The 17,101-nt window shown below is 37.7% G+C and overlaps 1 protein-coding gene across 1 annotated transcript; it reads right to left on the bottom strand.

The window, feature by feature from the left end:
- Positions 1-2,511: 2,511 nt before the first annotated feature.
- On the bottom strand, positions 2,512-13,396 carry LOC129282133 (uncharacterized). Its single transcript, XM_054918061.2, has 5 exons — positions 13,277-13,396; positions 7,285-7,610; positions 6,312-6,491; positions 5,395-5,494; positions 2,512-4,844 (listed from the first exon to the last, which is right to left on the bottom strand). The coding sequence occupies exons 1-5, from the start codon at positions 13,367-13,369 to the stop codon at positions 3,399-3,401; spliced, it is 2,145 nt and encodes a 714-aa protein (XP_054774036.2). The 5' UTR covers positions 13,370-13,396; the 3' UTR covers positions 2,512-3,398.
- Between the last annotated feature and the right edge of the window lie 3,705 nt (positions 13,397-17,101).

A 17,101-nucleotide genomic window follows, 5' to 3' on the forward strand; every position in this document is an offset into this window, starting at 1 on the left:
AAACATTTAATGAATTTTCACACAAAAAGTAAAGAACCAAAATGGATTTCCCATTTTTATTTATTGGTAAATTGAAAATCACTGTCCCTACTTTATCATCAAGTAAAGTCACGTTATTGCACCATTGGAAATAAAAAAACAAATACAAATTTGCATTATACATGGAATGTAGGAAGAAATATGTTTTTATGCACATTTTTTTTTTGTTTAAAGAGGACGAAAAAGGGAAAATCGTGTACATTAAACAAACTTATTTAATGATAAGGATTTGATTTGAGCAAAATAACTTGGAAGACGTGTTCCTATACACTTCTTTGTAAAGGTGAAATTGATCTGCCAAGTAACGTACAAGAGTGCACACACTTTGGTGATAAAATTTGTTTAATTTGGATTTGGCAAGTTCTAAATTTTAATAGGAATACTGAACATCGACCCATGCCAAGTGTTCAATGTTTTCCTTCATTTTCAATTTCATTTTTCTTAGAAGTTAGTCAATCAAACAGGTCTCATTACATGTAGGAACACTGAAGTACTTTTTCTCCAAATAAAAGTTATGCCACTTTGATATTGGTAGAATTTTTCTTATTAATCCATAAATTATTATGATGAATAATATAATTATTGGGGCTAAAATGTTCATTATTAAAATGGAATTCTATTCCTCTGTTGCCTATTGCTCATACATGTACATGTATGGTGCGAAATACCGAGGTACCTTTTAATAGGTAATAAAAATAATGATTACACCCCCCCCCCCCCCCATCGGTGTAAATAACATGTTTTGAATTTCTGAATAGCATGGAATCTTCTGTTTTGATTGGTTGAATATTATGGTCTCAAAGCAAGCCAGTATGAAAGAAAGTGTGTGTCATTGTAAGGTCTGCCCTCATCCAATCACAGTGCATGATTATTAATACTGATAAAAATTGGTAAATTGCCAACTTGTCTACCTTCATTTAGTCTAATGCCATTCCGTCCATCAACATTTCGTCTAGCAACCATTTGGTCCAATCATCACTTTGCCTAATCACCATTTCATCAATGACCACTTCGCCTTTTAACCAGTTGGTCTGATATCCATTTCATTTTCATTAATTTCACCCAATGAACACTTAGTCCATTTAGACCAAATAGGATATGGACTAAATGGCTATTGGACCAACTGGCTATTAGATGAAATGATAAATGAACAAATAAGCATTTAGACCATGTGGATAGTGGACAAACTGATGTTAGACCAAATGATAGTATACAAGTTGGTAATTGGACGAATTGGCATTAGACTAATTGATCATAATCCATTTTCTGAGACGGCATTGCGTTGGGGAAAAGAAGCGTGATTTTGACCCAATTAATCTTTGGTTAAAATTCAAGTAATCCTAAAGTACAGATCTTCAGCTTCGCTAATTATAATTTCACATTTGTATTGCACTGTTTTTTATTAAATGTTGGGGGCAGGGCCCTCAAAAAGTAATGAAAGTAGTAATGAAATAGAGAGCACAAAACAAATAAATATGTTTACAATATATACATGTATGCAGTACATCACTACTTTAAAACAGGAGCTCAAAGATTTTCATTTAACAAGAAAAACAATTATTTTTTCATATTCCAAAATCACAAATCATGTGACACAATTTTTAACTGGTAAATTGCCAATTCGTCTAATGCCAACTCGTCCACTCACCACATGGTCTACTTTCATTTGGTCTAATGCCGTTCCGTCCATCAACATTTCGTCTAACAATCATTTGGTCCATTAACCATTTGGTCCAATCATCACTTCGTGTAATCACCATTTCATCTATGACCATTTCGTCTCATAACCAGTTGGTCTAATATCCATTTCATTTTCATTCATTTTGCACAATTTAACACTTAGTCCAACTAGACAAATAGGATATGGACTAAATGGCTATTGGACCAACTGACTATTAGATGAAATGATGAACAAACAAGCATTTACACCGTGTGGATAGTGGACAAACTTATACCAGTTGGTAATTGGACGAATTGGCATTAGACTAATCGATCATAAACCATGTAATTGTTCAGAGATGGCATTTGACCCAATTAATCTTTGGTTAGAATTTAAGTAATCCTAAAGCACAGATCTTCAGCTTCGCAAATTATAATTTCACATTTGTATTGCACTGTTTTTTAAATTAAATATTGGGGTCAGGGTGCTCAAAAAGTAATGAAAGTACATGTAGTAATGAAATAGAGCACAAAACAAATAAATATGTTTACAATATGTACATGTATGCAGAATATCACTACTTGAAAACAGGACTTTGAAGCTATTCATTTAACCAGAATTTTTTTTTCCCTTTTCCAATATCACAAATCATGTGACATAAGTTACATTTAGTTGGTTTCAGGGGACAGTTCCATAAAAGTTGCAATTATGTAAGTGTTGCCATAGTAACAGTCATGAGAGACCAGTGCTCCCCAGTCAATCAAATCCAAAGAAATTTGTCAGATTTAGGGACTGTTGCCGAAAAAAATGTGTTTAAACGAATCTCGAATTATCATGAGCAAGTCCATAATACACATATTCCATTGTTTGAAATTTAAGTTGCATTTGATCTTTGGAGTTGCGTTTTATTGTAATCTCTTTCTGCAACGGGCCCCTGACAACTTATCAGACAACAAATTTTGATGAAATGCCTCCCTGGGCCCCGTTGCATAAAATATTTACTGTTAATGTTTTCTTTGCCATCCAATGGTGATTACCACGATGACAATGCTTAACAGCCAATCAAAATCAAGGATTCCATAGCAGCTACCGTTAGATGGAAAAGTTGCCATAATGGTAATGTTTATGCAATGGGGCCTACATGTAGGTCTGTAACTGAACCTACGTTAAAGTCTATCTTTAGCATTGGTAACTACCCCAAAATCTGGCTATAACTATTACTATTCATTACTAGATTATATGAATATGTATGCCCTAAAACAGTTAAGATGTGGAGGATATGAGATGAATGTACTGTATGTTTTACAGGGGGAAAAATGTGATTTCACATGGAAATGTAGTTTGATCAATATAAAACATCTGTGTGGATTTTTCTATTTGATAGAAAACCTATTCCAAAGCAGGGACAGGACTGAAAATTTCAGGATATAATGCTTGTAGCTTTATGATATCCAGTCCCTAAAGTTGCAAGATAAATGTTCAACTTTAGAGCCCTTTTAAAGGAAAACAAAAATACTGCTGATAGAGGGCACTAGATATGTTTGATGAGAATACTTAAATTTTCACAGAGAATCGCTAGTTGAAAAAAAAATCTAGCCACTACTACAAGTTTGTAAGATTGGAATGTAAGATGATACTCAAATATAATTAACATTACTGAGTACTGACCCCTTACCAAAGCTAAGTACAGGCTTCAAAGTTAGCAAGCAATCCAACCCTGGTCACACTCACTACAAGTAAATCCACCACAGCACCCACAGGAATGCAAGGGTTCACCATCCGCACCCTTGGCAACAACATGACTTGAAGACATATGAGCATTTGATGCCTCAGTTTCTCCAGTACATTTGGCATTAATAGCAGCATATTCAGCACCTGTCCTCTCTTGCACAACTGGTGAGTCTGGTTGCGTCTCAGTGATGCACACTGGTTCTTCTTCTTTTACTTTGACTTTCACTTTGTTCGATTCTCTCTCGCTGGTCCTAGATGGTGTAGAAACATCACTGGGTATGGGAACTGGATTAAATGGGTGTATCCCGCATGCCCGGAATCCTAAGGTGGCACTTGCGACCGAAGCAGTTCTCCGCCAAGCTCCTGCGAAAAGTGCGCTAAAGTTGTGCTCTGTGATGGTTGCTTGTGGATCCTCATGTAATAGTGAATCCCTCACAAATTCCCAGTTGTCCTGCAGTGAATTGAACACACATTGATTCAATGGTTGTAGGTATTCCTTGCCACGACTGGGCAAGCAGAACAGGATGATGTCGTGATCGATGCAGTATCGTTGCACCTTAACGCTCTTCACATATGATTTGTGAAGTCCATCGATGATAAGTAGCACTTTTCCTTCAACGGCATGCTTGCGAAATAGTTTCAGCCATTTTAGGAATGAGCCTTCGTTGATGGATGATATGTCGGGCAATCCATCAGAAAACTCCTCCCTCTTCTTTCCATTGAGGATAATGAACGGTGGGATGTACTGACCAGTGGCGCTACAACAAACAACTACTGCAGTCTCCTTGACACTGTTCTCTGAATTTGTTTCACTAATGCCCGACTTCATCCCTTTTAGCACAAGCGTGGACCCTGAGTGGTTCATCATTGTGAGACTGCACTCGTCAACGTTGTAAATTTTCTCCGCTGACTGGTGAAAAGACTCCCTGTCCATTATCCCACCAAGGCGATCAAAATATCTTGTAACCTCTTGCAAAGATGGTGCATGAGGCTGTGACAAGCTATCAGCTTTCCCAAGCACAATGTCAGGATGGCGTATGAGAAAGCCTTCAATCCAGAATTCACTGGCCAATCCAGACTCCCTATCAAAGATATGTTCAATGTTTTTGCTTTCTGCAAACTGATAACTAAGTCTACGCACATCGAGTCTGGATAAAATGAAACTGCGTGGTTCCATATCCAGGATAAGGCGTACCAACTCAGCTTCATTTTCATCTCCAAACGCAGATTTCCAGCGTTCATGCAATCTAGTTTTCACATCAGCCTCCGAAATTTCACCTACTGTCACTTTCATCTTTCCTGTTACTGTAAACTTGTGTACTTTGATTTCTTCTTGCTTCCTTTTATTGACGGCTCCGGACATATCTGTACGAGGTCTGGGAGCATCTGATTTCACCAAACGTTCACAAATTATCTATAATAAGAGAAATATAATACATATCTGATTTACAACACGGTCTTTGATAAAATGACCGAAACACATTCTTTACAAATTAAAATGTGGTTTCTACACTTATATAAAAGGTAAAGAAATTGTGAATGTGTCATGGAAAGAATCTAGTCCTTTGAAGCTGTTACAGAGTTTGTCAAGTTATACATCATTTATATACTGAACATTCTTGTGCTAAATCACGCACACAATATTTCAATGGCATTTTAAAGGGACGGATTAACTTTTATTTGTCAAAAATATGGTAAAAACATATACAGTACCTCTAAAAGAATGAGGGGTTTCATTACTTTGTTACACAGTACACTACAGGAATGGTTGCCAATACTTGTGCTAAATGAGATAATCAAAATTTATTCCTTTTTAACATATATTGGGAGTGCATTCATATTATTTTGAAGGGGAGGGGTAGTAAATAAAAAGTAAACCCCCCCAAAAAAGAATTTTTAAAATTTGTAAAGAAAAACCAAACACAATTACAGCAAAACCGTAATGGTTCAGAGCTCTGTATTACCTTTGCTTTAGTACAAGCCTTGCTTTCTAGTTGATTACTTCTCTTTAGAGGTGCTATGCCAGGAGATAACCTCTTGTTGATTGCAATGCATGCAGGGAACCTAGGGTAACAGAGTTTGAATGAATACTTTATTTCATCACATTGGTACATCAAAAATAGAATCGTATCAAGGCTTGGTAGAATGCAAAGATATTAATTTGGGGATCACTCATTTCTTTCTATCACTCTTTTTTTTTTTATATAAACCATAGGGCTGCCATTTAACAAATGTGTTTGATAACAGAATAGAGCATAAGATATCGCATACATACACACCCAAGGTTTACTGCCACTTGATCTACAATACATTTATCTCTTGCCTATTTGGTCTCATTTCACATGGTCTAATCTCCTTTTGTCTATAAACCAATTCAGTGACACTACCTTTGCTCCAGTGACACTTGCTCCAGGGTTTATTTCATCTAAGATAGGGTTAGGGTTGTAATAAGGTCTTATGTTGTGTTTAGGATGAGGTATAGTGTTAAATCCAGGGCTACAGTAAGTCACTTGATTAGAGCGTGGAATTTATAGCGGAGCAATTGTTGCCAGAGCAAATGCCATGGAACCACAAATTCATTGACATAAAAAATTGTCTAATTGTCATTTGGCCCATTTTGTCTAATTTCCAGTTAGGCTATGACTAATATCTAATTGGTCAAACACCACTACAACTTAACATCAATAGGCAAATACCAAGATTTTCATATATACATACATTAGCAAGTTGGCTTCTGTATTTCCGAATACACAATTAAAAAAATTCAGTTGACAGAAAAGGAAAAAGTAAGTAGACAAAGACAAACTGACAAAGTAACAATTAGCCTTGTCAGCAACATCATACATGATGTCATTTGATAAATTATTCCTGTGAGTCATACTTGTGTGCATGGAGTGCTGCAGAAGGTGTGTGTCCAGAGTCAACAGGTTTGTTGTCTATCTCAGTGATGTCTCCAGAAACACTGCAGGAGTCTGATGCTTTGACACACATCACAGGATGGTTATGTGTAAAAGACAGCCGGATCACTGTTGGTAGCTCTCCGACGTGAACATCCAATGACCTAAAATAAAATGTATACAAAAAATAGTGATAATAATAATGGTATTTTATTTCAAGAATGTTCGCAGCATGATCTGAAATGTACAGAGCTTGTACATATAAAAACAAACGAAAATGTAACTACTTTATACAATGTGGCGTTAATGATCAAATTTCCTGCATAAAGGTTCGTCCTATTCCTATTCTTTAGATTCTGAAATCTTCTTTTTTTCTGGAGTACCAGTATATAGACTAAGAATATCACACTGACTTCATGTCTGTGAGTTAAATTGTATGCTTACAAAGTAATACTACTACATGAAACAAACTGGTGGATGATAGTGGATATTGGTAACTTAGATTTCAATAGATTAATTTTATTCTTTTTTTTTTGTACTGATTCTGGATGATTCCCAAGTCCCCGCTACATCTCTACTTCTTACCAAAATTCTCATCTCGGTACATGTAGTGTTCTCCCCCTGGTGCTATGAAACGAGTGCTCATATAAGAATAAAAAATAATGATTATAAGTCCCATAGTTCATTAAAGTAACAGACTTGATACCATGAGTGGTGCCAGAACATCTAGAGCCCATTTCAAAAGGCTGACAACTATTGTGACTTTGCCATTAAAACTACCATGGTAACAGGGCTCGACAGCCAATCACATTCAAGGACTCCATACAAGTTAGTTACAATAATGGCAAAGTAACTTACATTAAAGGGGCGAATCATTGTGTGTAAACAATGGGTCGACCCTCAACTCTTCTGAATCGAACATTCTGGACCCACTGGTTACAATGTACAGTAGCCTACCTGTTTCTCTTGGGCACCCGTTTGACAGCGATACCCAGAGTGGCCGGGCAGTTGGTGATCTTAGTCCTAGAACTTGAACTGACGGGACGGGATTTACGGAAACTGCCATGCTGACACCGGTAATGTGCACTGAAGATATTCTTGAGCCCACCTGCCTTCCCCGTCCATAATAATCGCAGATTTGTACGCGTCTTTTCCTGGAACAGCCTGAGCCAAGTACGAGCATTACACTCAGTCTTTATATCCAACCTGAGGAGAGCAGTGATGCCTTCATCAATGATGTCAAACTGACAAACGGTATAGTTGTACCCATCAGGCAACAACTCCTATTGAAGAGACATACAAATCTAATGAAAATAATCTATTGATCACATTTATGGCCTTGTAAAAATCCTTGAAAACTACAGTATGACCCCATTTTTTGTTTAGAGCAATGAGATTATTACTACTGAGGCAAAAATGAACAACAACAAAACTTTGCTATTACCCGATAAACCTGCCAGCTTTGATATTTTATTAAAGTAGATATGGAAAAAGAAAATAAATATTGTGACAGGCACTATTTTCCGTAATTCTCATAATTTCCTAATATTAAAATTAACATATGCCTCTTCAATGATCTTGGTTTCTAAAAGGCACCCTCCCCCCCCCCCCCAATATCCCAGTGCGTATTGAGTGTAACAAAGCTTGCATGCCCTTGCAAAATTTCTCCTATCCAATTAATGGCCTTATTTTTCTCAAATCTCCTAAAATAAAAGACCTTATCTAGATTCTAGTACCAGTCCTGAAATTTTAAATGAAAATAAAAACATTTAGCCTATAAATAATATTAAAAATAATTTTGATTGGCACATTTATTCCCTTATCACTTAGTTGTTTAAAAACAAATTACAATCAACAACACCTAGCCTGACCAATCTCAAACTTCAAAAGACAAATACAGCTAACACTGTCTGAAAGAAATAAATAAATATAGAAATCGATTAAATAGACATTTTAGAAAGGAGGACTTGGAAATGTATAGGAAAAAGAAAGCATATGCCCCAAAAATAAAGAGACGAACATAAAAGGAATACTGGTTAAATTACTGTCAGTCTTTGTGGAGAACATCCAACTTTATAGGAAAAGTATGGGAAAAGGTAAAAGGACTACAAAATGGTTCTGTCTCAAAACATATATTTCCCAATTTATTAACAGAAAACAATACACCAGTAGCTAATGCTCAAGAAAAGGCAGAATTTGTTGCTAAGGCTTTTAAAACAATAGACAATCGATTAGACAATGACGAGATTATTAGAAGAAATTCATTTGAAAATTTAATACAAAATACGATCAAAGAAAGCTGCTCCTCTGAATCACCTCTTTATGATGAATTTACATATAATGAATTAACAAGCGCTGTTACAGAAATGAAAAAATCTGCAGCAGGAACATATGGTATCAAATCAATTATGACACAACACCTACCAAAAATAGCTCTTCAGTTCATATTAGTTTTAGTAAACAATATTTGGAATTCCTCAATTCTACCCTCAGATTGGCATTATTCTATCCAGATCCCTGTACTTAAACCAGGTAAAGACCCAACAAACCCTTCTTCATATCGACCTATTTCCTTGACATCAACTTTCTCCAAACTGATGGAAAGAATGGTTAAAAATAGACTTGTATGATTCATGGAGCGATGCAGTATCCTGACACCAACACAGGCTGGATTTAGAAAAAATAGAAGTTCTTTAGATCAGCTCCTCAGATTAGAAACGGACATACATGTACAGAAAGGATTAGCTAACAAGGAGTATGTCCTAGTTATTTTCATTGACCTTGAAAAGGCATACGACCTTTTATGGAGAAAGGGAATAGTATTTAAATGTCATCAAGCTGGTATAAAAGGAAAAATGTTACAGTGGATTAATTCATTTTTACAAGATTGATATTGCAAGGTAAAAATTAATGGCCAATTATCTTCACAATTTGTTCTGGACAATGGAACGCCCCAAGGTAGCACTTGTTATTAGTCAAATTTTGTTCAATTTAATGTTGAATGATCTAAAACTGATAGAAAAATCTGTAAAAATCTCTATGTATGCCGATGATATTGCCGTATGATGCTCAGGCAGAAATCTTGACTTTTTACAAAAGAAAATGCAGAAAGCTATAAAAGAAATTGAACAGTGGTGCTCAACCTGGAGTATGACTATTTCTCCTCAAAAGTCTGCTGTTATGATTTTTACCAATAGGCATATAGATGTATTAATTTTCAGGTTAAAGATAACTCTATACCACAATACAAAGAATATAAGTTACTGGGATCGGAGAGCGCCCTCGACGCTGATGAATCGTTTCTAATTTTGCTCAACCTAATCTGACGGTTTTTAGCCAAAAACTGTGTAATGGACGAGTAAGTACTTCTTTTTGAAGTATTCTTTTCATTCTTTGGTGTTAAGAAAAAGGAAAAAGATGGATCAGAAAAGGCAATCCTGCTCGGACGGACAAAACTCTCCCTCCAAACCGGCACCCAAACGAGTAGCAGGCCCGCTGGACTTTACTGGTGAATTTGACAAATATGCAGATGTAGTTGACGGCCCCCCGAGCTGGTTTCTACGTTTCTTTGAGGGTTTTGAGAAGCGTCTAGATGAAAAGATTGCAAAAAGGTTGGATGAAGTGTGTCTTAAACTAAAGGAGCATGATGAATGTGTCTCAGCCTGTTCACTTCAAATTGACACTTTGGAGAACGAAATCCAAGTTTTAAAGAAGGAGAGATCGAATCTTGAAATCAAACTTGATGACTTGGAAAATAGGAGCCGTAGGTGTAATCTGGTGTTTCACGGCATCCCAGAAAGCCCTAGAGAGAATTGCCAGGCTGCTATGCAAAATATGCTGACAACCTTCGTTGGTCTGGCTGCTGGTGACTTTGTTATTGAGCGTTGCCATCGTACTCCGAATACACCGCTTCCCAGAGCTGATCATCAGAACGAGAAGAGGTCTCCGCGTATCATCCATGCAGCATTTTCCTCCTACTCCAACAAAGAGAAAGTTCGCAAGGCATGTGTAGCTAAATTCAAGGCAGAGCGTTTCAATGGAAGCAAGATATTTGTGAGCGATGACTACTCCAAGAGGGTCATTAACATGAGGAAGGAAAAAATGGGGAAGTTCAAGCAGTTGAAAGAGAAAAATAAGAGACCATTCTTCCTCTATCCTGACCGTCTTGCTTTCAGATCAGGAGATGGGAAGTTGCACTTTGTTCAGTAACTGTGACTCTGACTGTTTGACACGTTTATTTCACTTTCTTGATCAATCATTTTTTACTGTTTAGAAAACGAGAAATTACATGTGTTTTTGTTGGGTTGTTTTTAATGCCAACCTTATGTATTTATCATTTGGCCACTCTTGCTTATTTTTATGTCTTAGTGTTTTCGAGAGAGTAGTAGTGGGGTAGTGCCCCTTTCATGCTTATGTGGCATTTGTGTTTTGTCTTTGTGTTTTATAGCTTATATTTAGACTGTGCTGATTTTTTTTAACGTAGGCCTTAAACCTGCCAGATACTCTATAGATTCATATTCGTTAGCCCCTGTCCAAAGGTTTGGACTTGCTGTTTTTTGCAAAGCCATTTTTTGATTTGAGGCTTTGCCCCCACCTTTGCGCAGCTGCGCCCTTTTGTATATACTTCCTTTTTAATAGTTTTTTTCTTTCTTTCTTTCTTATATTGATTCAATAAAACACATTTTAAAAAAATTTAAAATAATAAGAATATAAGTTTCTGGGTATTTGGTTTGATGTGAAACTCACCTGGAAAAAGCACATCGATTATATAAAACTCAAATGTTAAAAAAGAATCAATTTGTTACGGTGTATAGCAGGAACAAGTTGGGGAAATAATAAAACGATTCTTTATATAATATACAAAGGTCTTATTAGATCCATATTAGACTACAGATGTGAGTTATACGACTCGGCTAGCCTTTCGCTAAAACAAGAATTAGATTCAATCCAATATCAGTCACTGAAAATAATAACTGGTGCAGTATATAACCTGCCCTTGAAGCACTACAGGTAGAATGTGGTGAAAGACCTTTACAACTAAGAGAACTGTCAGTTGACAAATACATGTTTAATGTTTTATCTTTTAACAGAGATACTCATCATCCTACTTTAGAAATTATTGAACCTTCCTGGTATATTAATCAATTTACTTGGAAATCAGGTCGTGGACCCTTTGTAGTCAGAGCACGTAAGCCAAATGAAGAGATCCAAATTGAACAACTAAGCCAAAGAATATTACGAGAACATTTTTGGTCATATGAAATACCTAATATATCTTACTATATCCATAAGATTATCAATAAACAACGTAACTTAGTACAAGATATGAAAAACTGTGTCTCAGAAAGGATACATACAAGATGGAAAGGTTACTTAAAGATCTACACTGATGGATCAAAACAAGAAGACAAGAGAACCAGCTCTGCTTTTTATATACCAGAACTGGATATTAAAATATTCTATAGATTAAATTCTGTAAGTATAATGAGAGCCGAATTAACAGCAATGGTAATGGCACTTGATTGGCTAGGAGATAACAGAGGTATGTCCTTGGTAATTTTTACAGATTCGTTGTCTGCTCTTCAAGAACTCAAAAGCAATCGTATACAAAACAATCTTATTGTTGATATCTTGTATAAAATCAAAGTTTTACAATCATCAGATATTCATGTCAATTTTGAATGGATACCATCCCATTGTGGTATTCACGGGAATGAAGTGGCAGACCTTTTAGCCAAAAAAGGAGCATCAAAAGAACAAGTTGAATTAAACATTCCATATATCAAAGAGGAATGGAATACCCACATGTCTTTGATTTATAAAGATGTCTGGCAGGCTCAATGGGTATCTTCATCTAAAGGAAGACATTTATTTAGCATCCAACCCAACGTGGCAGATACAATTAGTTATCAAGGTCTCATTCGGTTTGAAGAGACTATGATACACCGTTTAAGACTCGGAAAATGTAAATTGAATTATTATCTGTCTAAATGTAATCAACATGAAAATGGTCTATGTTCCCATTGTCAGGTTCCTGAGACTATAGAACATTTTTACTACAATGTAAGAAATATGAAAGAGAAAGAAGAATTATGCAAAGAAGCCTGAAATTAAACAAGCCAGATCTAGCAACATTATTGGGTAGAAATGCAGATTATAAAGTCATCCTGAATGATGTGAAAAAAACAAAGAGATTCGAATAAGAATATTCCACTGATCTCTCTCCATATCTTTCTCTCTGTCTTCCTTTTGTTCTGATGATTAGTGATAATTCTTAGACTACTAAAATTGAGCTTCGACCTAGCTTCTTATATAAGTTTGCATACTATGAAGTACAAAAACGCACAATTTAATGGTGGAGGTAACTAATCTTAATTATATTGCACCTCGCTATATGTCAATATGACAGGCCAGACTAGGACTAACGCAAAGGACCCGGACATTGAAGCGGGAATTAAGTAACTAACTCGGAAACGACCTGGCGCAGATAATCTACTAGATTGAAGAGCACCAACTTAACTCCAACACCAACCAACTGTCTGACTCTGACTCGCAATACGTGTGAGTGGATTCGATTCTGCACAGCCACATGCCGCAATTACCATGGTTACTGGACCAGGCCAGAATTCGAATCCCTGCATCAACTGAAGATCATGTCCTCATTAATTGCTAACACAGAAATTTTAAAAAATTGGGTGATAATAATAAGAAAATTAAATTAAAAGCGCTTTCGCACGGCCTAAGTCTCTAGTCTAAGAAGTTATGAAGCAGTGTTCCACAACCTGTTCCGAACACTCTCGGCCCCCGCACGGGATGGCGCAGGGCCAGCTGCGGGGCGATGATCCGGCCGGTGTCCCCAAAACCCACTAATTTCGGTCTGTATTACTAAATGGAATACTTGCGAAAGTTGAAATTATTTCATAAATATTTTATGTGTCAGGCAACTTACACACAATCTTGTTATCTCAGAATTGACACCACATCTGTCCAAACACTCATCTTCGGTGCAGAAATCCAATTTTGTCTTCCAGTTTGGGTCCATTCTTGATTGATGCAGTCGACTATCTCCGCAACTAACTGTAGATGGCGCTATTCCAATTGAGCCAGAGTTATCAATAGACAAATTGAGCCAGGCCTTGACTTGAGCCAGAGTACATTCCTCTAATTAACCTTTAAAATAATCTTTTAGCCTTTTTTTTTTCTTGTACAATTATGTGCAAAAGAGATTTATTTCTATTCTGTTCAGGAAAAAAGTCATCTTTTACAAAGTCTTTTATTTGTTGATTGAAATATTTTGTTTTCTCTCTCTGCTTTCACATTGTTATGGAAGAGAAACTGGGCAGTTAACTTCATTTGTAATAATTTGTAATCTCATTGATATTGATTTATTTATTTGTTTCGTATACAGTCATGTACAAAATCTTTATTTATATGAATTGTGATTGTAAACTTATTGATTTGAAAGAGGAAGAAAATAAAATATTATTAAAAAAAAATAGGACTAGGTTTTTTTTTTCTCTCTGCTTTCACATTGTTATGGAAGAGAAATTGAGCAGTTAACTTCACTTGTAATGATTCTGAAAATTTGTAATATCATTGATATTGATATATTTATTTGTTTCGTAGTCATGTGCAAAATTTTGATTTATATGAATTGTGATTGTAAACTTATTGATTTGAAAGAGGAAGAAAATAAAATAAAATATTATTTTAAAAAAAGTAAATACTCAGAATTGAGCAAGAGCTTCGGTTCGGGAACCTGCATGGATCAAACAACACTCCTCCCAACTCCTGGTTTCGTAAAAAGACTTGTCTGAAAAGTAAGTTTTACCCAATAGTAACCTTAGAAATTGTGCTTCTTAAACAATTAAAATTAAGAAAAATTGTCAGATCTGACTACTTGTCGGATAAAAATGTTAATGATACGCTCCATATCAAAGTTGTTTGTCAGACAAGTTCCACAAAAATTTATGAAACGCTGGTCTTCTTGAACTTGCATGCATGTCATCACAGGATACATTATTCGCGATCTCCTCCCCTTCTGAACCATGCTATTCAACCCCTCCCCCTTCCTATATAAGTTTCCCTAATGAAACTGAAGATTTTTATAAGCTCGCATGGTCGTGGTCGCTACGCCCCTTCAGATTTTTCGGGGGGGGGGGTTAGTACTTATAATGGCTGAGTTATGCGATTTAAACGGCAGAAAAGATGTCATAACTACCAATATTAGAGAGATTTGGAGATAGGGGAGATGTGATTGTAAGACTGAGAGGGGGGAATTAAAATGGGGATGCCGTTGATGTGAGTGGTAAGTGGTGGAAGATGTTGAGAGACGGAGGATGGTCGGAGGGATAAGGGATTGAGGATGGTAAAAGGGAGGAGAGATGATGAGAGAGATCTGACGGTATATAAAGAGAGGATGGTTATAGAGAAGGGAAATGGAAAAAGGGTGGTATAGATGTTATGGTAACAGATAGAGGATGGTGAGAGGAGAGAGGAAGGATATTTAGGATAGATAATCAAAGAGATGGGGATGGTGAGAAGGAAATATGGTATAAGAAAGGTGTGGTGATCAAAGAGATAGAGGGATGCAAGTAGAAGATATAGAGGATGGTGAGGGGGTGGATGTATGGTAGGTGAGATGTGATGGTAAGAGATAGAGGATGGTGAGAGGGGGAGGATGTATGGTAGGTGAGATGTGATGGTAAGAGATAGAGGATGGTGAGAGAGGGAGGATGTATGGTAGGTGAGATGTGATGGTAAGAGATAGAGGATGGTGAGAGGGGGAGGATGTATGGTAGGTGAGATGTGATGGTAAGAGATAGAGGATGGTAAGAAGGGGAGGATGTATGGTAGGTGAGATGTGATGGTAAGAGATATAGGATGGTGAGAGGGGGAGGATGTATGGTAGGTGAGATGTGATGGTAAGAGATAGAGGATGGTGAGAGGGGGAGGATGTATGGTAGGTGATATGTGATGGTAAGAGATAGAGGATGGTGAGAAGGGGAGGATGTATGGTAGGTGAGATGTGATGGTAAGAGATATAGGATGGTGAGAGGGGGAGGATGTATGGTAGGTGAGATGTGATGGTAAGAGATAGAGGATGGTGAGAGTGGGAGGATGTATGGTAGGTGAGATGTGATGGTAAGAGATAGAGGATGGTGAGAGGGGGAGGATGTATGATAGAGAGATGTGATGGTAAGGGATAGAGGATGGTGAGAAGGGGAGGATGTATGGTAGGTGAGATGTGATGGTAAGAGATAGAGGATGGTGAGAGAGGGGGAGTGTGTATGGTAGGTGAGATGTGATGGTAAGAGATAGAGGATGGTGAAAGGGGGAGGATGTATGATAGAGAGATGTGATGGTAAGGGATAGAGGATGGTGAGAAGGGGAGGATGTATGGTAGGTGAGATGTGATGGTAAGAGATAGAGGATGATGAGAGAGGGGGAGGATGTATGGTAGGTGAGATGTGATGGTAAGAGATAGAGGATGGTGAGAAGGGGAGGATGTATGGTAGGTGAGATGTGATGGTAAGAGATAGAGGATGGTGAGAAGGGGAGGATGTAAGGTAGGTGAGATGTGATGGTAAGAGATAGAGGATGGTGAGAAGGGGAGGATGTATGGTAGGTGAGATGTGATGGTAAGAGATAGAGGATGGTGAGAGAGGGGGAGGATGTATGGTAGGTGAGATGTGATGGTAAGAGATAGAGGATGGTGAGAAGGGGAGGATGTATGGTAGGTGAGATGTGATGGTAAGAGATAGAGGATGGTGAGAAGGGGAGGATGTATGGTAGGTGAGATGTGATGGTAAGAGATAGAGGATGGTGAGAAGGGGAGGATGTATGGTAGGTGAGATGTGATGGTAAGAGATAGAGGATGGTGAGAAGGGGAGGATGTATGGTAGGTGAGATGTGATGGTAAGAGATAGAGGATGGTGAGAGAGGGGGAGGATGTATGGTAGGTGAGATGTGATGGTAAGAGATAGAGGATGGTGAGAAGGGGAGGATGTATGGTAGGTGAGATGTGATGGTAAGAGATAGAGGATGGTGAGAAGGGGAGGATGTATGGTAGGTGAGATGTGATGGTAAGAGATAGAGGATGGTGAGAGGGGGAGGATGTATGGTAGGTGAAATGTGATGGTAAGAGATAGAGGATGGTGAGAAGGGGAGGATGTATGGTAGGTGAGATGTGATGGTAAGAGATAGAGGATGGTGAGATGGGGAGGATGTATGGTAGGTGAGATGTGATGGTAAGAGATAGAGGATGATGAGAAGGGGAGGATGTATGGTAGGTGAGATGTGATGGTAAGAGATAGAGGATGGTGAGAAGGGGAGGATGTATGGTAGGTGAGATGTGATGGTAAGAGATAGAGGATGGTGAGAAGGGGAGGATGTATGGTAGGTGAGATGTGATGGTAAGAGATAGAGGATGGTGAGAGGGGGAGGATGTATGGTAGGTGAGATGTGATGGTAAGAGATAGAGGATGGTGAGAAGGGGAGGATGTATGGTAGGTGAGATGTGATGGTAAGAGATAGAGGATGGTGAGAAGGGGAGGATGTATGGTAGGTGAGATGTGATGGTAAGAGATAGAGGATGGTGAGAGAGGGGGAGGATGTATGGTAGGTGAGATGTGATGGTAAGAGATAGAGGATGGTGAGAAGGGGAGGATGTATGGTAGGTGAGATGTGATGGTAAGAGATAGAGGATGGTGAGAAGGGGAGGATGTATGGTAGGTGAGATGTGATGGTAAGAGATAGAGGATGGTGAGAGGGG

Source organism: Lytechinus pictus, chromosome 18 (genome assembly GCF_037042905.1).
Source record: "Lytechinus pictus isolate F3 Inbred chromosome 18, Lp3.0, whole genome shotgun sequence".
Lineage (NCBI taxonomy): Eukaryota > Metazoa > Echinodermata > Echinoidea > Temnopleuroida > Toxopneustidae > Lytechinus > Lytechinus pictus.

Bases quoted from the DNA above. Each gene is read 5' to 3' on its own strand.
- LOC129282133 (XM_054918061.2), bottom strand. From the start codon at position 13,369: ATGGACCCAAACTGGAAGACAAAATTGGATTTCTGCACCGAAGATGAG. The intron at 6,492-7,284 runs GTAGGCTACTGT...ATTTTATTTTAG, and splicing joins CGGGTGCCCAAGAGAAACAG to GTCATTGGATGTTCACGTCG. The intron at 4,845-5,394 runs GTAATACAGAGC...CTCTTATTATAG, and splicing joins AGGCTTGTACTAAAGCAAAG to ATAATTTGTGAACGTTTGGT.